This window comes from Amphiprion ocellaris, chromosome 1 (assembly GCF_022539595.1).
Source record: "Amphiprion ocellaris isolate individual 3 ecotype Okinawa chromosome 1, ASM2253959v1, whole genome shotgun sequence".
Classification (NCBI taxonomy): domain Eukaryota; kingdom Metazoa; phylum Chordata; class Actinopteri; family Pomacentridae; genus Amphiprion; species Amphiprion ocellaris.
Genome location: NC_072766.1, coordinates 21,789,053 through 21,812,055, shown reverse-complemented (window position 1 = coordinate 21,812,055; position 23,003 = coordinate 21,789,053). Strand labels below are relative to the sequence as shown.

The 23,003-nt window shown below is 42.7% G+C and overlaps 1 protein-coding gene across 2 annotated transcripts in view; it reads left to right on the top strand.

Moving 5' to 3' along the window:
- The window catches only part of fto (FTO alpha-ketoglutarate dependent dioxygenase), a 123,322-nt gene that overhangs the window by 51,881 nt on the left and 48,438 nt on the right, over nt 1-23,003 (top strand). For both annotated transcript variants that reach the window (XR_008602343.1, XM_023265585.3), the window contains exon 8: nt 1,765-1,889. Coding sequence is in view for 1 of the 2 variants with exons in the window: in XM_023265585.3 (XP_023121353.3) it covers nt 1,765-1,889 (125 nt within the window). In the remaining variant the exon portion in view is untranslated. The remainder of the gene's footprint in view (nt 1-1,764; nt 1,890-23,003) is intronic.

Sequence of the window (23,003 nt, the reverse complement as noted above, 5' to 3'; positions counted from 1 at the left end):
ACACACTCTGGCACACAGACACACATGCACACATTTTCTTGGGGAAGAAGGCTTGCTATCTCACATTCACATTATCAGAGGCACACCTACGCTCACAAAAATTTTAAGAGAACAAACAAAAAGTACAGGCACTCCCCCAAAGCAGAAACTGTCCACGGTATGTTTAATCAAATAGGTAAACAGAATTCAATATTCTTAATGCGTCATCCTCATTGATTTGGGACAAAAACCCAGTTGATGCATTTGTTTAAACCCAATACCATGTCATTTACCAGTTTTTGTGGCTTTTATGGTCACATGATTATGTTTTTTTGTCATAGTTAGCTCTTTGGACTGTGCTGACTTACCTGTCCTGTTATTCGTTCTCTTCCCAGTCCAGCTCTGGGAAGAGTTGAAGCAAGCTCAGAAGCAGAATGGAGCAGGTTTCAGATCAACCTCGAATCCCCTGCTCCTCAGCGTTGTGCTCGAAACATTGAAACTGTGTTACACGGCCAGCATGGCAATGTGATGTCTACCAGCTGAGATGGTGATACAGTCTGAATGCACTTTCTGGCACTTTCTTAGCCTGTCACTCATCCCAGGGGGGACAGGGTTTGATCCAAACTGAAAGGCACAGTTTCCATAGGGAGTACAGCCGGCCCTGCCTCCTCCTGGTCACCGTAATCTTTGGTGTCTCCTCCAAGTCAGGTGTAATCAGTCACACACCGCCACATGTTTTGACACCTGTCCTGTGTGCTGTAGAGGAAGTAAGCATATTACTCTTCTCCTTTGGAAACACACACACAGACAATCAAACCTATCTTCACATGAATTAAGACAGACAGGTGGATTGTCAGAAAGGGATTAAAAAAGAGGGAGAGGGGAAGAAATGAAGGTTCCCTTACATTGTGGGTATTTTGAAGAGGAGGTTGGATGACTGGGGAGACGAGTGACTGTTAATGGGAAGAAATGAACGCGCTTGACTGGTGGATGTGACAGGAAGAGACTGTTCTTAACAAGGCGTCAGAGTCAGTCAGAGTTACAGATCCATCACTTCTCAGAGGCTGGGAGGAGGAGGGGGGAGACATTTAAGGATATTCAGAGAGGGAGAGAGTCTGTGAAGGGTAGAGAAGAAGAGGGAGACGGTGAGGGGAAAGAGGGATTTGAGTGTGGCTGACAGCACTGCATTTAATTTGGGCTGCCAGATCCTTTTTCATTTGACTCCCTCTCAACCAGCTTAGAGGCTGCGGAGGACTTGGAGGCGAAGGTTTGCCAGGATGTCTCCGATTAGCACTGATGTGCCACGTCACACTTTAAGCCGGCCTGTAATTCATGTTCAACAGGGGGATACTCACACATTACACTGTGCTGTGCAGGACGTGATTAATTGACTCACACTCTAATATTGGGTGTAATTTGCCCATCCTCTGATGTGAAACTGACTTTATACTAGACTTACTGTATGCTGCCGTCCCAGGGATGTTATAATTGAGTCTTTGCTCAGAGCTGTGTAATTTCTAAACTGAGGATAGAAGCTCAAGGATGGCAGGAATAGCTTCATGTAGTTTTTCCACTCAATTCCGCGCTGTTAAATATTTAGAGTCAGATTTTAGCCACTGTTTTCAGAAGACCATTTTCTTTTGTATTGCAGATGTTAGTTATAGGAAGCGAAGATAGAAATAAATAGGGTGTTTTCCAGTGGTCCACATCCTACTGAAGATTGCACATTTTTCCATTAACTTCTACTTGATGCACCTATTTTCCACTTCTACTTCTATTTTTCAGACAATGCTCTTCCTGGCTACAGTGGAGGAGGAGGGCCAAGCAGGGGAGGGAAGGAGGGAGATGGCAGAAACCCTGCTGTCTGCCTTGACAGACAGACACCAGCAAAGACAGACATGGAGAGACAGGTAACACAATGTACCACCAACTTTGTTCCTTCCATTGGTCTTGGAAAAATAAATCTCTGACTGATGTGTGAGGCAGGTAAAGAAACTCTGTGATCTATGAGCTTCTGCTCAAAGTCAAAATGGGAACTGCTTCACACACAAATAATAAAAAGTTTCACTCAAGACATATTTTGGAAGCAGTGTAATATTAAAATCTTGTATTAGATCATCCTGTGTATTGCCCCAAGGGAAAATGTAGTGTGTAGTTGTGTTTCCACGTAATCGTCAAACAAATCTGAGGCAAACTACAGAGAAAATAACAAAAGATAATGAGAATTAGGCTTGTTTCCATTTACTGCATTGAAGCAAATAAACTAGGCCTCATGCATCATTTTTAAATTATTGAAGAACAAAGAAGGTAAAATTCGGCCTTCTATGAGAGAAAAATGCACAGAAGTCTTTGGAATATATTTTCTATATGGAGAATTGCAAGAATGCTTTGTCACCTGGTATATTTTTCCATCTCCTTTGATGTGCATTAACTCTTTTTTATTAAAGACTCCAAACCACATCATGCAAGTGTAAAAAACAAAAATAGAATTTACTGTTCCCATTGTCCTTTTGCCGTGCAATACTTCAGAATGCACATAGATTTACATTGGAAACATAGCTATTGAGGGTTGCTCTAAAAAATTATGGGAACCTGCGTCTTTGTTTTAGCTACAAACGTATCTTAGAAATGTTTTAAACAAGATTTACTCAGGTACAACCACAACCGTGTCATTTTTTTTCTCATCTAGTTAACACCTAGAACGTGAGTAGTTTTCATAAGCAAATATGTAGCGAACCTTCTGCCACTGATGAAGAGACACAGCCAAACTTTGAAGCGCGGAAGAGCTTACAATCAAGCATCATTTCACTTGTAAAAACCAGAGATGTTGATATGTCGAATGATAAAGTAACACCAATTTGTTCATACGCAATCCTCACATCATCAAGCAGAATAATCATAAACCATCACATTAGTCCCACGTTGATTCGGTGTGCATTGATGATTTCCTCTAAAGGGATAATGTGAATTCCACAGACATGCGGTGGTGTGGTTGGTGTTTGTTTGTGGTTCTTGGGCCTGGCAGCTATCACAGCTATCACAGCAACACGTGTGTCTTGGATAAGCCCATTCACTTCCTTCCTTCCAGATAAGGGCAGAGAGCTCAGGGATTAGAACACTGGCCATTCATTCAGATAAAGACAGGCCTCACACATGCTACACTGTGTTATTTTAGCTGTTCATTTTCTCAGTCGCTCTCCCCCTCAGCGCTAGCAGGGAAACACACAAACACTGGCATGCATGTATGCACTAGCATTGAATTCACATATGTTTCACTGCTTATTGTCTCTATCAACAGATCTGACCTCAGTGTCACACACAGACAAACACGCACACTTTGGACCAGACATTATCCAGAGCCTAGAGAAAGCAGAAGTGCCAGGGGCAGAATCCACAGACTACAAATTCCTGAAAGCAACATCTTTTCCTTAGACAAAATATATGTTAACTTCCTGCTGCGACGGTGCCCTCATCTTTCCATGGCGCCCCTCTGTTTTGAGTTGTCCCCTCTAGTTGACCCTTAGCCGTGTCCCATCCAGATGAGCCTTGTAAACAGGCTGTTTCCACACACCTTGCTTTGCCGTGTCGACGCCCAGTTCCTCACAACTCTGATGTAGGGCCTGCCCCTGATAGTGCATTCCAGCTGCATGTGCTGAAAGCTAGAAACCATTTCATCACCCCCACCCCAAACCGAACATCAGCACTGTCCCCCCACCATCACGGTTCCCCCACCACCCACAATGCAATGGTACCAGCTACTAACCATGTATACTCAGCCCACCCTAAAATCCTGACAAGCAGTATCACAGACCAGGACAGGGAATGCTCAGTCCTTGTCGGCAAGCAGGCAGACGTTTACTCTATCAGCAGTAAAAGACTGATTAGGTTAGTTTTTGTGGAGGGCAAGCATCCCACACAATATGTTTGAACTCCAGCTGCTCCTGATACCTCCTCTTCCTTTTACACACATTTAATGTCTATCCCTAACCTCGACCGGCCCCACTTACGAAAAAGCCAGGGGTCATTCTGTCAAGTGGCTGTCAACAGATAGCATTTGCGCAAAGCTAAACACATGGCTGTGTGCAATGTTAAGTGGGACGTACTGGTACTGATTAGAGATTTGCAGCTTATGAGGGTCAATGATTGCCTTGCTGGATCTTTATAGAGGAAGAAAAAAATGATTTTCTACTGAGAGGCAAAGTCATTTTTTCAAATTAAAGATACAGTAAATTACAGAATAAGACACACAGTGAGAGGATTTAGTTCCCTTCAGTCAGATGTATTCAAATCATCATTTGTTTTCATAAAAGCACTCACCAAAATAGGACTTCTAAAATTAATTTGCTGATTCATTTTGCTGCTTTTTTTTTAATAGTTAGCGGCATAATTAGATTTCCACACAATATTCAACAGGCAAGCTTTTATCATAATACTGCCTTTGTTTCCATGGTTTCCATTCAGCTCGTAATATGTGCAAAAGGAAAAAGGACAAAAAGGCATGATTGATGACTCTTGCTAGGGGCCTATAAACATAAACAACCAGCACTGATTGATTAAGTTTCTCTCTGACTTTTGTTTCTTAAACACCAGTTAAAGCAGTGTTCTGTGCTCTGTGCTGGATCTTGGGCCTGCAAGATGCCATTTTCTGCCTCCGGGGCATTTTTAGCACACGCAAGAAGAAAAAGAAAGAGGAATTGGACCCGGTGACCAGTGGTTCTTCACAGGTGACTTATAGGCACTCAGAGTGAGTGATGCCTCAGCTCACCGTGCTAGCAGAAGCAGTCCATTCATTCACTCTGAGCCAACGAAGTTATGAGAGCTTTTTTATTCTTATGAGCTTTTCTGGTAACTGGGTTTTCCCGATGCACATGGTGAATTCTTTGATAGATGCTGCCCTCCGCGTCCCTTCGGTAAATGCCCCGTGAGTACCCTGGAAATAGATGGATTATTATGTGGGTGGGTGACTGTACTGCAGCAGAGCAGTTCTGTATGCCACACAGGAAGCGCGGATTGAAGAGCAAGACACTACCTCCAGGGAACAGGCCTATTAGGGTAGGAAATGACACATCCCAGTGGCACCAGGGAGGTTTTAAATTCTAAAAATTCATCGATCATGTTTCACATCTGTGCAATTACAGGTGAGGAAGGATTCACACCGGAAGTATGTACACAGAAAATCCACCAGTTTTCTCTAGTTCTGTGTGAGAGAAATGTAACAAGGGTTGGATGCTGTCTTCAGTCTGTATGCTGACGGCATGTATGCTTTGAACCTCTTGGATGACATGACCTTATGCTGACCTTCTAAAGCCTAGAGGTCACTGCTCTGGCCCAAAGGAAAAAAAACAAAAAACAAAAAAAGCTTTGTCACAGCCGGCGAGCAAACATGGAAGCGAACAGCTGCGAGTTTTGTACTGACCATGCAAACTGCTGTAGGCTTTGTAAGGTCATTATATGATAATGAAAATCATTACAGAATTACATGGGGGTTTAGGACATGAGAGCAGCAGGGAGGGGAGGGGAGGGCCACATTGGGTTTGATAAATGGACTGTGAAGGTGCCCATCTGGCCCTCTCTATGGCTTTTTCTTCCTGCTCTTTTATCCACTCTTGTCCTTTACTACCCCTCTTTCATTCTCCTCCTCTGTTCTCCAGTGGGCCAGTGTAAAAAGCGAACGGGCCTGTAGTGAAAGATTAACAGAGTGCAAACCCAACTCACCTCCGTGGAGGAGAAAAGAGGAGGGGGGACAGGCTGAGGTGTTTATGACTCAAACCAGGGTTTGTGCCTGACTTGGCAAACCCTGTCCTCCCATCTCTCAGTGTGGGCCAGTAGTAGAGTAGGCAGCCATTGACCTTTGGCATCAGAAACAGTTGGACAGCTCAGGATGTGTGAATCGGTGTAGTTTTGAGGCGCTCGGGTGGTAATAAATTACAAGATTTGAAAACTGTCCTTTTCATTTGTGCCATAGACCTTGTTCCCCCACAGATTAGTTCAGGGGAAAAAAAAAACCAAAGCTAGCAAGTACAACAAGTTTGTTAATGAAAAAAGTTAAAACTTTGGCAAAATAGCAGCATTTTAGGTGCCAAGTGGCAAGTGGGAAGCCAGAAAATTCTGCAGCAGTGACAGACAAGGATGGATACACACCATACCCCAGTTAGGCAGTGTATGTGATGTTGGACTGCACAAATAAATGTATGTGTTAATTGTCTCTTTTCAGTGATCACAGCTTTTAAAAGATTCGATATTAGATTTTTTTTTCTATTAATTTATTTCGATCAGTGAACATCTAGTTGCTTATATGCGTGTTTATAGCATTAACATTCCTTTATATTTATTTTTGAACAGAAAATGTTTAATTTACGTTTAACAGCTTTTATTGTTTTTAACATAAATGTTGAATTTATAATGGCAACCATTTCAGGTATTTGCTAAATTATTGGCAGCTGACTACACTGATAAGGTTAGGATGTCACATTAACACTATGTACACTCTGTGGCGTACTACATCTGTTGCCTGCGTTTATTACTTTTATCCAACTAGTCAGGAGTTAGTAAGGTCTTTATCCCAAGATAAAGGAAACATCAGCTGACATGGCAAGCAGAGCCAAAGGACAGAGAAGGAGGTCCACGTGTCCACAGCTGCACTCATCACTCAGCTGTCCAGCTTGACCCGTGACCCCATAGGGCCGTCTCCCAGCCTCCATTGGCTTTATGTTTCCTGCCATTGTCATCCTCCCTTGTCCTCACCTGGACAGGCTGCTGCTACACAAAAGGTCCAGTCTGTCATCAAAACCAAGGGTCAGTGGGGGCCAGCAGGGGCTAGAGAGCCGAGGTTGAAGCTGTGACCAGCCGGGGATGACCCGACCAGTGCTGTCAGCTACCAGTTGCACCCCTGCGGAGATGCATAGACACACAGTGAAAGAGGGAGAGAGAGAGAGACCTTCATCGGCTGGCGCTTCATTCCAGGAGTGGTGACATTTCTTTTGTGTTGTCCCTGACAGACCCCACCCTCATTCCTGCACTGGAGGAGAGAGAGGAGTGGGCCCAGATGGGAGTTGGAGTGACCGTCAGCATTATCCATCATAAAGGTGGACAGATCACAGCCATGTCTAATGTAGCCTACTTAAAGCTTTAGAAATAGAGGCACTATACTGAATGGGATTGCTAAGATGCTCTAGACAACTCAATCACTTTACCTACTGGACACAAGTTCATACATCTCAAAAAAGGTATCATCTGTTCACTTGTCTTTGCAGTAGTGATTAAAAAAGAAATTTTACAATGTGGTCTATGTGTCAACCCATAACTTTCTTTCATTATGAGGAGCCTGACTGGCTATCAAGTATATAGGAAACAGGGCTTGTGGGGTGCAGTGAAGAGAAGCCGCATCAAGGTGTTCATAAGTACGTTTAATCAGCAATGGTGGTGTTTGGACTGGCATCTAAACCAACATTCTGGTTGGGGGGAAGGCGGTCCGGGCATGTTGTCAACCACACCTGTGTGATGTCAGTTGCAACTTGAGGTGACAGGTTAATCAGGTCTCCCAGACAGAAGCGTTACATTTGCCTCTTCATCACCCTCACAACAGCGGTCCTGTTTTGCAGGCAGAACAGACAGGGCTAGCTCAGTCTGTTATCCTTGGCACGAGTTAGCAGCCAAAAGTTTTGCTGGCTGCGCCCTTGTTTCTCTTTACCTCAAAGGTTTGTTTGCTGCAGTGGTGGGCAAACACCTGTGTGAGGTAGGTGGAGCTCTCAGCCCACAACCATGTTCTCTATCGCTGTTGTCTTTGTGTCTTTTTCTTTGTACCACCTACTTTTGCCGTCGTCTACATCGCTGTGTTTACTTGGTTCAGGGCACTGAAGGAGAAAACAAATAAGGACATGTCATCTACCTCTTTCATCACCAGCCAGCCTGTAATTAGCGCAAGCGCAGTGGTTAGCCTAAGACGCTGTCGTCTAATTTGTCTGTCTTTATCTAAAACATGTCTGTGTGGTCCCTTAGACCAGCTACATTCGTGCAGAGAGATTGTCTGTGGCCTGGGTGTTTGTGAGGTGTGTGTTTGTGTGTGCTTGATTGTAAATTATGAATTCTTCTCTCATGCACCCACCCCTGTTAAGCAATCGGTCAGTTATGCATGACATGTCCTGACCTCAGCAGAAGCTCACAGCTGCTGTTGCCGTAGCAATCGTCCTCCCATCCTGGTTCGCTCCCAGACTGGAAAGTACATAAGAGTATGTCTTATTTTTCCAGGAATGTGCTTTGAACAAGATGACTGATGATTCTACTTCTTTACCTTCTACTTACTGTACAAACAAGTTCTACCCATGTAAATATGCACTTACCTCTATCATGCCTGGCTCTCAAACAAGTCCGTAATTAGCCGTCGAGGTACATGCTTTCTCTTGTTCTGTGGTTAGGTGTGGGAATGGAAGGCTTGCAACTGGCAGGAATCAGTATCACACTCACACTCTGTCTTTGTTAAATGTCTCTGCTTTTCCTTGACTTGAGTCAAAAGTGCATTCAATTATTTACGGGTTTTTAATGGAAACAGCCATTTCACAATTATACATTTCACAGTAACAGCTTGCCAATGATATGTGGCACAGAAAGGGAGAAAGAGAGAGTTGTAAATGTCATTAAGCTCCCACAGACATTTAAACACACTTGTTGCAGAGACAGTTTCCCATTAAATGCTGCCTTTTTTAATATGGAAACAAGATTTGTGCTTGGAAAAGACAATGTGGTAAGGGGTGGTGGTGTAGGGGGAGAGTGGTTTGGGCCTTTTTACTGGTAATCACGAAAACCAGGACATTCTTTTTGGTCAAACCAAACATCCCAGAGAGCTGATAGAGCATGATTGGGGAAGGATGTGTGGCAGGCATGTGAAACGAACAGTGCGGCTATAGCATCACAGGATAAAAACAATGTCCTGAGAGTTTATCTAATTTAAATCCTATTTGTTCTTGATTTGATAGCAGTTCTCCTTAAAACATTAAGTTGAAACTGTACTGATTTAGAAATTCTACTATATACAAGTTGCTGTTGTGGTGTGAGAACCAATGAGGTCAAGTGTAACCATGACAGGCAATAATGTTTTTTAGTTTCATTTTTGAGATGTATTTAATGTTGGTATCACATAACTAACTGCAGCAATATATATCACTTATAAATATACACCAACCTACATTATACATGCATACACACATGCTGCACCCTCTCCCTTTTCCCCACCCCATCTACCATAACTGCCCCGCCTGGGCAGCCCACTCTGCACACCTCCACCCCTCCTACTCCATATACACACATCTTTCTCTCCTTCTCTGTTAATTATAACCTACACTGCTGGAACACTTCATTTCATAGCAAGCATATTGTCTCTTCAAGGCTGGCAGGCAGGTCATAAATTATCCTGAAGGTGAGGATGGAAGTTGGAGGAGATAGTTATGAAAATTTCATCTGTCTGCCGTAGCGGCCGCAGCTGCTCCTGTCACTAGCCGTGTGCTGGGGAAATTACACAGGGTCAGCGTGTGTGTGTGTGTGTGTGTGTGTGTGTGTGTGTGTGTGTGTGTGTGTGTGTGTGTGTGTGTGTGTGTGTGTGTGTGTGTGTGTGTGTGTGTGTGTGTGTGTGTGTGTGTGTGTGTGTGTGTGTGTGTGTGTTCTCCAGTTTGTGCATATGCATAGATACGTGAACACGTGTGAGCAGTTACAGTGCGCACAAATTTACAGCGCTAACGCATGCATGTCTTTGTGTATCCCTGTGTTCGTGTGTGTGTGTATTTGCTGGGCCAATGTGTACAGCAGGTTGGCCAGGTAAGACCCGCCTGTCAGTGTGTGGAACATCTCTGGCGTCCCTGTCACCCCAGGGCCCCCAGCTCTGCCCTGAAGCAGCGAGACTAGGAGGGGGGACAAGCTCGCAGGGCGGTCCCCAAGCTGTCTCTGTTCATTACTGCTACAGAGACGGGACGTGGCCAGCAGGTGTCCAGACCTTTAGTCCTTACCTACTGTGATCATCTGCTGCTCCACTCTTTGCATGTGTAGGTGAGTGGGTGTGCAAGTGTGCTCAGGAATGGAAAAAAAAGTCAGAGGGAACCCATAACTTATGTATTCGAGCAGAGAAGTGCATATTTTATGTTTGACCTATGAATTTGTGCTTGTGACAGATTATGTCATTGAAGCATTGTGCCTGTGCATGCACATCTCTAAATGCCTTTGCTTACATATTTACAAATGTACAAAAATTCTGTGTTTGAAAGAAGGTGGAGTGCTGCTGTGGCACTTTTTTTACACAGCGTAAAGCACCTCCTCTCCAACTGACAACCACTCAAAGTGGCACTTAGTAAGAATAGAAAACCACAGTGGAAACCCTCCCCGTCATCTCCTGCTATGTCAATCTGCAGTTTCCTGCAAAAATTCTATTAGGGCCAAAGTCCATAGCTGTTAATTACAATTCTAACTAGCTTGCCTCCTGACGAATGGATGGCTTCAGCAATGATGTAGGATAAAAGGGATATCAGCGATTTCACTTCCCCGTACAAAGGCTGCTTCTGAAATGGGTCATCAATCCCATAGTGATAAATGTCTGGTGGAGTAATGACTCTCTTATCGGCGCTGGATTACTGCAGATATTTGTAATTAGTGTAGCCACACAAGTCCCCAACAGATGTTTTTGAGACGGCACAATATTGAAGCCATGGTTTAGTGCTAAATGGGACCTTTCGAGAAATAATAGGGATAGTTAGAGCTATTGTATTGCGGCAGACATAGGTGAATGTGAGGAACCGAGTCAGTGGGAAAAGCGCGTATGTGCTGTGTTGCACAAACACATACAGTCCACATAGACATATGGAGCCACATGTACACGTACACACCCAGTCATGAACAGCTAAATACACAGCCTGAGGTCCATCCTTCAGATATTGTGCACTGTGGTCACATGACTGTGAGAGCCAAGGGGCTCCTCTTCTCCTTCTGTTCCTCCTCCTCCTCCTCCTCCAGCCCTAGAGGTAGCCACTGCTACGCCAGGGGGAGTGAACGATTCACTTTTAACTTCCATTTCTCCTGTTTTGGGTCGAGATTCACTAGCCACCCTGGAGTTTTTTTCTCCTTCCTCCTTGCAGCTCTCATGAAATCACAATGTGATGTATTCAGCCTGAGGTGTAGCTCTATTCACAATGCAGTTTGACACTACGAAGCCCTGCTCCCTTCTGTTTTCACAATGCATCCGTATGGATGGACCGCTGACAAGTCTGTACCACTAATACAATTGTCCCCACTGCCGTCGACAGATTTTTTTACATATCTGTTTAACATCCATAAAAAAGTAAGGAAACCTGTATTTGATTCTTTTCTGTCTCCCTCCATAAAAGCATGTATATAAATGCGTTGGTATTGTCGAGAACTGGTGCCAGTGAACCGTTTGTGTCTAGGCTGCAGGTTGGTTGAGGCCTGCATTCTGTTGCCAAAATGTACACTCACGAACCCACCGTTCGACACATCTACCAACCTATGCACACATGCACAGCCTGCCCAGCACTGACAGACGTGTAAGCAGATGCAGCCAGAACTGGTAATGGCAGGTGATTATAAGTGGCACACGTGCCAAACTAATTAAACCCCTGGGTTGACAGCAGCATTTGGTAGCACTGGCATTCTGGCATGCTGGCATTAGAATAATTGTAGCAGCAGCACATTTCACCTGCGAGACTGCAGCTAACAGCATCATTTATTTTACAGCAGGCTGCACCGGATGTTACAACAGAGGCTTGAGTTAGCTTGCTTTAGGTTTGACATGTATGGTAACCTCAGGTGCAGATGGGACAGCTTCTCTCTGTTTGTTTGAGCCACACTCTGCATGACCATGTTTTGCTTGGGGGTATATTGTTGTCATATATTACACAGTTGTGCAGTGCAAAACTACTGCTTCATAAAATTGTATCATTTATTGAAAATAATTTGTAAAGGAAACATTCTGTTTTTGTATTTTAAATGACAAAGGGAAATAAGCTTTCCTGTCAAACCACCCCACTATATGTCAATATTATTGATAGTAACGATAATAATATTAGTGGAAAGATGCAATGCTTACACATATAGATAAAAACACATAAATGGTATTTATGTGAATAACCACAGTTACGTTTATACACAAAACTGCATAAATGCAATGTAATACTAAACCTATATTAATATCTATATTATAGAAAATAGGGGCCAGGTGATGCTGAATAAAAACTAGTTAAGGAAAGATTCTAAAAACTATATATTTAGTCACGGAATACTAAGTTTTAACAAGTGATTTGAAGGATGACAGCTTCAACCAGCCTGATATCTTCAGGTAGGTTGACCCAGCTCTGCATGTCCCCAATCAGGACACACTACAGCAGGCAGGCAGGAAGGAGACAAGGACAGGAGGACGAGTCTCTCAGTTTGCTCAGTTCTCAGGTCATCGCTGCTCCAGCTGGAGGGCTGGAGCTGTGAGTTCTCCTCACAGAGGTCAGAGCGATGCCAAGAGGCAAGAAACTGCAACAGGAGGCCCACCTGCACACATTCTGTGCATCTCCCCACGTACACCACTCTCATACACACACCTGGATAGTTGAGTAAGAATTCAGACATACCTGCAGTTCTGTGGAAACTAGTTTGCCTGTAACCGACTCGACTGATTCATGTCATAGCCTTGTGCTATGCAGCAGGTGTGGCTAGGCCAGGTGCGCATTGCGCTGCGTCATAAGGTGTGTGTGTGTGTGTGTGTTCTCAAGGGGAGAGGTAAATCTGATACAGTGCCTTTTAGTGTAGTATAGTGAGTCGGGTTATGCAAGGTATTTGGGGTCATTGCATGTATTGTCAGATTTATGGGCTGTGGCGTGGCATATCATACACTTTGATGTAATCTCCAACCAAGACCACAGAACTATGCTCTAATATTTCCATGCTGTAAATCACAGTGGTGATAAATAGGGTGCATTCGACTCCCACACATTTTCCCCAGAGGCTGCACTGTCTTGTCCACTTGCACATAATTGCTTCTTTGCTTTGCTGCGTATATATCACTTGCTGAAACATCGCTTACACTTTTCAGGTTTTATTGCACTTGCTCAGACTGTGTTCACTCTCGATAGCTACTGTGTTAAGCTTGTTGTAGAAGAAGTGAAAAATCAGCTCTTTGAAGGCACAACTAAGTGGCCGATGGCAGCTGATAGCGGGGGCTTAGTGGATCCTCATTATGTGCTGTAGCAAGCTGATTAAAACATTTGATTTGTTCTCTGTGTGTGTGTGAGTGTACAGTGAAGCGCCTGTGTGTGTCCTGTGCATGCGTAAGCGTACATGTGCATGTGCATGTGTGAAAGTGTAGGCCTTTGGGCTGCTGCGGTGTGTTATCTGTTTTTTCAACCTTGTCATACTAATTACAGTCCATATTTACTTACATTCTCTTTTTGTTTTCTGCCCTCGATAGGCATCTGTGAGCGCCTCTGTCTAGGCTGTTCTCATTAACAAACTGATGATGTGTGATAGGTCTATCTCGTGATGATACAGGGAGCTTTTCCAAAAAAAGAGGTCACGATACAAATGTTGTCAGCTTTTCGCACCCACAAAGAATTATGTTCTTGTTATCAGTGACACTGTGACTGCAGTTTTGCCAGTGAGTGTTGGTGGGGAGCTGCTCCGTGTTAAAATCAAAGCCAAATGAACAAAAAGCTTCACCAAAAGCTTTCTAGCAGCCTTATTAAAAATGGTATAATTGCCCAATGATAAGTTGGTTTCTTGACTTGTCATAGAGATGTTAAATGATTAACAAGACACAAAAGAGGAAAAAAATTTTACACGCAATGCAATTTTTTTCTTTTTTTTCCCAGAAAAAAAATAATAGGTTTCCTCTCAGGCTATTCAGTTATGGAAATAAAACACTCCTTTTTTGTACTGTTCCCAATAAATTCCTATCGCTTCATGTTAGATGGGTTTAAAAATGAGAACCACTGGCTGAATATTGTTTCTAATGTACAGTATTTGCTCTGGCTGGCCACAAATCATGTCAGTAGCATTTGAGCACCTAACAGCAGTGTCCAGTCAGTAGTTTAAACCATTATCCGTGTATTCCTTGAAATATCTACTTAGACAGTCTTGCAATTAAAAAAACAGGACAAAAAAAACGATGAAACATATTTCTGCTCTTTCATTTCTTCCCAGCGGTGACCCCTGTGCAGTTACTTTTCACTGCATGGATTGTTCACTACCTGGCACTAAAGAAAAGACGGATGGACCTGACAAGACCCTGAAACTGTTGCTGGCTTTTTTAGAAGCACTGTTTCTGATTAACAGACCCCTTTAGTTGACTAAACTGGTCACAGCACAATTAACAGCATCATTATGCAAGTCTGTGTGCGTTAAAGAGACACAGACAAACTTTTCAATAGGATTCGTAAATGGTTAAACTGGACAGGAAGCTGTGCGAGCATACATGGCGGTGTGAGCAGGGTAAATCACCGACAGCTGAGTTTTATATGGTGGAGGTGGGTGGTAGGTTGCTTGGGGGGTGTGAGTGGTTTTATATGAGTGTGAGTGACTGATTCCCAGACACAGAGCGCAGTGCATCCTGAATGGTTAAATGGCATTTATTCAGCCGGTTAGTCTGGGAAAACATATGGTGCCATTTGGAGGCCCAGACTGGTGCACGCTGTTCTCCTGTAATTAGACTGGCCCAGCAGAGCAGCTACATAACTGCTTCATGATAACCACCCTACTGTAGCCTACAGTGCTGCTGCCACCCAGCCCTGGCTACAGCACAGGACCAGCACACTGCATTACACATCCTGTTAACACACTGTTCAACACCGGTGAACACCAGTGACACCACAGCTTTGGCAGCTGCACATTTGTGCCGAGGGCCAGGTTTACTGTACATATGTGATGGCACAAACAAAAATACGCACGGCACCTTTCATTTTATTTGTGCCTATTACATGCATGACATTTGATTTCAGTGCACCAGAGCACTATATGTGTGACGCCTCCTTTTGCATTTTAGATGAATTTGGGATTTCAGTAAATATATGAAATGCATTGTCTTTAACTAACACTGTTTTCATTTATTGAAAAACTGAAGTAGAGGTGACCATTTGAACTCATATAAAAAAAGAAAAAGATATATTCACATTGAAACAAGAGAAAATATTGCTTATATAAACTTAAGCCGTAATATGAATGTCAAATGAAAATAGCTCCACAGGACATTAGCACGGCTCAGTGAATGTCAAGCTGCAATCCTTTGTTTGGTCTGATATTGCATCATTTCATGTTATGAAACATATAGTTATTGTGTTTTGCCTTTTTTAATTGGATTTTGACAATTTTAGTGCATCTGACCTGTAATTTCGGTTTTGAGCTCTCATTCTTTGTCAGTAGCCAGAGATGTTACTATAGAACGCGGTTTGATTAAAATTCTTCCCTTCACTCAAAGACATCTTAGTTTAATATAACTCTGCATATTTGACCTTGGATGGCAGTGACTTGCTGTTGATTGTGTGGAGTTTGCATGCTCTAACCTTTGTCTGAGCTCACTGTGAACATAGTCTGCTGGAATGTGTAATAAAGCTCTTTTTTATCATATTATATTAATTTATATCCTATATACCCATCATTTATGCATTCATCCCTTAAAGAAATGGTACCAAAATTTGTGTTCTGAGCATCACACCCTCTCACTTTGAATGCACTTTACTTGCTTTATGTAGCACACCTGCGTGTAGGTAACCTTTCCTCTCTTTCTTTTTCTTCTTTATTGTCTTTGCGCTCCCCTTTTTTAATCACTCCCCACCCTGCCTCCATCAGGATCAGGGGAGCAGATTGTGGGTCAAAGACGTGGGTTGTGTTGGCAGAGCTGTGGGGGCGTCAGCTGGGCTGTTGTCCCGTCAGGGGGGAACAGGCTGGCAGCCCGGCGGGAAGGCCCTGTTAAAGATACACTGCTGGGAATCGGACTGAGCCAGTCCCTGGTCCAAACCACGCACACACACATCAACACACACACTGGGCAGGGGGGAGATTGGTAAGAAAAGTGGTGGGGGTGTCCAAACCTGGGATGAAGATGTTTCCTCCCTCATTTATAAAATTTGACACCACCAGTCTGCCCATTCCTCCTACCTCATCAACATTGTTCACAAAGACCACAGACACACATATGCTCTTGTAAATACAGAGGAACTCCATGCTGCAGTGTAGCTGCAGTTCCTTGAAAGACCACTAGATGCTTTCTCAGAATATGACCTCACAGAAGTGTCTCAGCTTCTTTCTCAAAATACAATCAATAAATACACAAATCTTTCAAGAATTTATGGTATTAATCTCCAATGTGGAAGTGATTTCAGAATTCATTATTTCAATAAAGAGACATTAAATCACTTTCAAGCAAGAATATGTTGTAGTGCGTGTTAGTTTCATCTCTTCTCAGCCAAGGCCTTCTTTGACCACATTGGGATCTTGTGTCGGTAAAGTGATAAAGCTACACTTGAGCCCTTCTCTTCAATATCCTTGAGAAACTGAGGTGCAGCTTCGCAGTTACTCCTGCAGGTATTTTCCATGTCAGTGTGTGTACATCATTTAAATAGCTCCACAGCGTGAGAGGACATTTAAGGGTACAGTGAGCATTGTCACATTTCTCTGCACATTCAAAATCTACAGTAATATGTGCTGCTAACACTCGCTCAGCAGGCGCACATGCAGCTACATACTGTACTACATACTGTCTGTGTCCAGAAGGGGTTGTCTGTGTGGCATGCTATTCTCTTGTTGTCTGTTTAGCTAGTACAGCATGTGAGAGCACTGCCAAATTTGCATATGCCGCCATGTATATTTCAGTAGCGTTTAAGACACACATCACCGGCAGTGAATTATGCATGGGGCTGGTACAGTGGAGGTGCTTGTTTTATGCACTTGTGAAGGGAAATTGAACTGTGTTTTCTTCTGCTCATGACACTCAAGGCCCAGGGCCCATTAAAGTACTCAGAGCAGGCAGCCTGTAAATGGGCTGCTGGTGTACATCGTATTCCCCGTCTAACAAAGGGGGTCCTGGCATAAGGAAAGGCGTCCGACAGGTTCTGACGGCTAGGTAATAGGATTCCCACCACTCCAAAGGGACTGACTGAGGTGCTGTTGTAGTATCCTTGTAGACCACTCTGTCTTTTTATATATGAATGTGCATACGTGTTTGTTAAATGCGGTGCTGTGGCAGAGATGAGTGACTGAATAATTCAAAACTGGCATGTCTCACAAAATGATGCAAACCCTTGCATGGATTGTCAGTGGGAGGAATAGAGTGTTGCAGTAAACACAGCCTAAAAGGGTCTTATGCATTATAGACAAGCCTTTTGAAACTGTTTTCTCATATGCAAATGGAACACACACAGCTGCAAAGGCTTAATATGAATCTCTCCCATTCACTGTAAATACAAATCGGCATAGGACTGTTTATGTTTATGTTGTGCGTGCAACTAATGTAAGAGGATGGAGGGTGTTGGTCGAAACACTTGAAAGGTGCAATAAAGGCCACAATTCTGCTGCTATCAGTGTCTCCTTTAAAGAATCAGCAGGTAGAGCAGTGGCTTTGGCAGCACACAGCAGTTGTGTTCTCATGAGCCTTTTCACGACCGGGGGAATAGCCTGCAGAGGATGAGCATCATTAGATATGTCATTTAAGACACCTATGCTCTCCCACTGCTCTATATTTATCCACTTGCAGGTCTCTAACAGGCCCTCAGGTCAACACATTGTGTCCCTACCTGTCAGTTCCGCAGTGGACGGGACATATGTGGTGGAAAGAGACAATATGAAGCCACCTGCTAGTCACCCTGCCCTCTTCTCTCCTTTCCGCTCAGCTCTCCTCCTCCCTTCTACTCCTTCCTCTTTGCCTCACCTTGCCTTACCTTGAATGCATTTGTGACAATTCATGCTCTTTTCATATTATAGCAGCCATATTCCTGTTATAGAAGACTTGTTTAGCTTGGCTTAGTACCAGTGAATCAGCTATTTATAGAGTTCGTTTTAGCCACCTCTGCGTGGTAAATGATGATAAGCCTAGCCTGTAATAAACAATCTCGTAAACAGCTCTGCAGCTCAGCCCTTAATGGCCTTAGGGGTTTGTAAGGGCTTTATAACACATTTATTACTGCTTTAATGGCCTAGGAGCTTTGAGCCATAACATAGCCTAACACTAATTTAATTTCCTGACATATATTGACTTTATGTTATCTTTAGGTTTTGGTTATTTTGCCAACTTGATTGATTTTATTCCTAGTCCTGTTTTGGGCCTTTGCTAAATACATTGTGACACCAAAGAAAACTATATTCAACACTTTCTTCAATTATATTGCCACTTGGTATTCAGAGTCTGGTAAGAGAAGAGGAGAAATCATTACTTTGTTAGCCAAAAGCACACATCCAGTCAGAACAGACGAAAGGGCCAGCATGGGGAATAGAGATATTTGATGTTGAATCTCCCCCTATTTACAGTAGGATGCCTGAATAAACGTGTTCAGAAGCTGGAAAGCAGCATTATGACCCATAACCCCAAGGTATTTGAAATGGAACAGCAGGACTTACTTTGAAAAAGAATAGGAGATGTGCTCTGGGCTCACTGTTTATACCTTGATGTGATTTGGACTGAAATATAAAAAAAAGCCTGTTTATCTGTTCTTTCCCTTTCGTCCATGGCTGAAAATTGCAGGGTTTAGGAAAGGGAGGCTATTCAGATACACTGCACTGCTGGCAGTAGTTGGAAGAAAGGAAATCTCATCTTTTGTTTCAGTGTCTAAAGCTGGTGGAAAATTATTCAACAAGTATTATTGTAAAAAAGTTTTCATGATATTGGTAGCTATTTACCTATTCTTCTTGTCATCTCTGTTCACCATTTAAACCAGATGGGTCACTGAAATCCACATAACTACAGCTTTATATTTGAAGGATCTAATAGATAAGACTGAGCCTTTTTACAAGGTTCACATTTTCCATCACACAAGTGCCTTTTCTGCAACGTTTTCCCATTATGGTTTATTAAACTAACTCTGGGGCCTGGGTATCCACTTTTGGTTTCACTACTTCTTTGTCCAAATACCAATTTCAACCCTTCCTCAATTATTCCTTTGTCTGAAAAGAAGCAAGGTATCAATCTTTCATGTTTTGGAAAAACCTGATGAGTGCTATTTGCCCGAACCTCCTGCTCAACAGAGATTGTGGAGCTGGCGTGGGGAGAGAAAGTCAAAATTGCAGAGTAAATCAATACTGGGCCAGTAATGTTGGGGGGCTCCCCTTTCAAAGAGCAGAGTTGAATTTGTACGCCTTATGTTTTTGATCTCATACTGTACTCATTTCACTCCAGACGCAGTTGTTATCATAGTTGCTGTTGTTTGTATGTTATTTTAGCTTCGTTCCCAAGTAGCTATTTTGCAATTTGGACAAAAATACAATTAAAGGTCCATCTGTTTCCAATGGTCCTAACGTCAGACAGATGGGGCTGTCTATTGAAGCTATACCAGGATCCTGGCAGGTCAGAGGCTTCAGTAATGAACATGCTAAATATGCGTCCAAGCTGATTTCATCATAGCAAGGGCTGCATGGGCTAGAATGTGTAAATATTCTTTTACATTAAGTTAAGCTGTTGCACTTTAGCCTTGGCGTTAGTCTAAAAGACTTGCAGAATTTACGTTTATAGATTTTCGCCCTGGTGGTATAAGTTTCACTTGTAATTGGAACTTGTCTTTTTCATACCATGCTTAAGTCTCATGAGATGGGAGCAAGTTTTTTTTTTTTTTTTTTTTAAAACAAGATCTGTGTGTGACTGGAGGAAAATTGTCTGGTAATGCACAGTGACAGTTTGTGATGATGACACAAAGAGATGAAGGCTGGATATGCATGCATATGCAATGGCATGCTGCTTTACCTCATCAAAGCAATTTATTTCCTTGCTCATATGTTTTGCATGTTTTTAGTGTAACACCTCAGACTACTAGCAGGGCATGTGTTTTCAACATGAGAAGCCCCAATCCTAATAGAGCCCCAAACCGCTAAACCTGACAGCGTTAGTTAGTAGTTTGTGGGACATTCAATCCTGATTCTGGTTGAGCTGCATGGGGCCACTGGAAAGGCCACAGTTCTTTAGAGAGACCACTGCAACTTTTGAGTCGTCATGAGATTTGTCACATGCTTTCACTTCCAAACTCCTCACATTAAGCTTCAAACCACTGACCTTGTGCTTGTCCAATTATAAATGCCAAAGAAAATCTTACAAAACATATCACGCTGATCCCTTACGCATTGTCCATGTGTATAAACAGCTTGGCCTGTATGCTGTTATAGAGCAGTCTCCTTACTTTCACTAGGAGGAAAGAGATAGTTTTTTGGTACTTGCTAACTCCTGCCTACTAATAAAGCTTCATAAAAATAAACAGAGTAATGTAATTGATAATAACTGTGCTCTGCTGTCCTGTAAAGTCTTTGGGTTCACTGTAACAAATACGCTATCCCATCCTGTTCTGTCTGTGGGAGACCTTGGTGTGAATGTGAGACACAGTTAGATCAGGTTTTTTTTTAGGACTGAGGCAGGGTCTGGGTATGACTAATCAACTTGACTGAAGTACCTGCTCAGTTGTACTGCCTTTCAAGCATGCATGCAAAAACATTTCTAACACACTTTTTTTTTTTTTTTTTTTAAATTTTTACCTAGAAACAAGCCCCAGGGCTCTGACCAAAACACTTCTAATATAGGAAAATTGAGCAGCTTTGAACTTTGGTGTTTTTGATAACTACTTGGTATGCTTCCTGGAGGATAACCCGTGGGTTTGGCTTCCCAAGCTTTAATCCCTTTGATTAAGTGCCAGGGCAAGATAACTTGGCACTCAATAGGCCCTGTACCTTCCTAATATCCTCACTGTCCCGGGCTTGAAAGCACCAGCGCTCTCAAACTCTCAATAGGTGAATTCTGAGGCCTCCTCAGTCCAAAGACTCCTCTGCTGATAGTTGTTTTCAAAGTTTCGGCTAATAACCTCCTTCCTGTCTGTGCACTTTCCCTTGTCCCTCATCCTGTTTTAGGTCAAGATGTCCTCTGTTCTTTTGCTCTGTTTGTGCATTATGATTCACAGCAGCAAGAGCGTACGTGGTACAGTACTGCTCCACCTTCTCCTCCTTCACTCCCTTTCAGTGACCATGTGGGGCTGATGGCCTCAGATTAGCATGGCTCAGAGGAAGAGCACAGTTGCTAGACTAATTATGCTGAGGACAGTGGGTAGCCAGACACAGGATGATTGTCGTTGCTCAGTTTTATATTAGTGCATCAGCCCTACAAAGGTGCAGCTACTTGAGGACAAGGTTCATGGCCTGCCCCCCTCAAAATCCCTGTTATCATCACCATCTGTATGGTCTTGACTGTTTACAAGCATGCAAAGTAAATTATATTGCAGTTTTAATCATTATGACAATAAATCACTGATCACATTTATTTATCCTTGTGAAGACAGTTGGATATGAAAAGCAGATCATGCGCATACTGCATATTTAATCTAGCAGTCTGTTATCAAATAATTTCTCTTCTTAGTATACATTTTCCAACTTGATCCCTCATTTAAAGCTGATGATTTGTCTCAGAGTTGCAATGGAAGCAGCACACGAAGACTTACTCTGTCAGGCATTTTTCTGCTGAAACCCATATAAACTTGAGGACAGACACTGAATTCAAGACTTGGAATTTGCAATGGCAATGCAATGGAAAAGAAATCCCCAATAGACTATTGGCAAAAATATCGTATGTTGATGCTTAATTTCATGCATCCGTATTGGTATTCACAGTAATTAACTCATCTCAAACAGTCATCCCCTCAGGTTTTGTTTTTACGTAGCTCAAGCTTAACTGTGCTGTATCTGTTTAAGTCTTTGTTCATCTGTTTGTGTTTTATATTTGAAACATATCACGATCTAAATCCAAAACCCAAACAATTGTTTTGTGCAACAATTTTTCTGCTCTTTTACGGGAAATTGTCATAAACCTTGAAGCTTGAAAAGTAAATGAGTTTGTTTGGTGGGAGAAAACCTCAAACTTCAAATAACTGGCTCATATTTACTGCATCAGGCTGCTGATGCCTGCTTTGATTGGCTCAGTGTTTCCCAAGAAGACCTTTTGTTATGTATTTCACTCCAGCTACCCTAAGACAACCAGTGGATTTTGATGGAGATAGAAAACAAGACACCCTCTAAAACTGGCTGACCCCTCCCAGCACTCCGTACCCTGGCTGCCCTCGCCGCAGAGATATGAGGGCACTCTGACATACTTCTGAGACATCTTTTGTTGTTTCTCATGGGTAAATTATGCCCAGTGTTATTCCATGTGAACTCCCCTCCACACACATACACATAACCAAATCCAGTCTGCTGCAAAATATAAAGCATTGCAGTTTCTTTCACACACATCAAATACTGTATAATAAATACTGTTAAAAGATCACAGCTGGGGCCATATTTAGACCTGTGCTTTCAATTGCAATCTAAGACAAGAGCTTGAAACAACAGGCTATAGTGAGTGTTTTTTTTTTTAAACTATTGAACTAAGCAACATTTTTGTTGGTTTTCATTATTTCTCATTTTGGAAAAAAATAACAAAAGCATTTTGATGCTGTGGATAAGAGCTACAGAGAGGAGAGAAGACTTTACTGTAGAGACTGCAGACTTACTGCAACATGTTCCAGTAACATTTGTTAGTAATGAAATAACTTTGCAGGAATACTACACATAAACATACATTATTTGCTTAGTGTACATGTTAGGTGCACTTTAAGTAGGCTGAGAAATGTCTGTTGTCTTGGGTTATGATTTTGTAGCCAAAAGTGCATTCTTATCAAAGTAGGCAAACGATCCAGCCAATGACATGCCAGTAGTGGTAAATAAGTCAGTTTGCACAATGTCCATGTTAAACGGCCTCAACTGCAGTTTAGACCTACCTATGAATGTGAATTGTGAACTACTGAGAGTCATAAGAAGTCTAAGAATGCAAATAC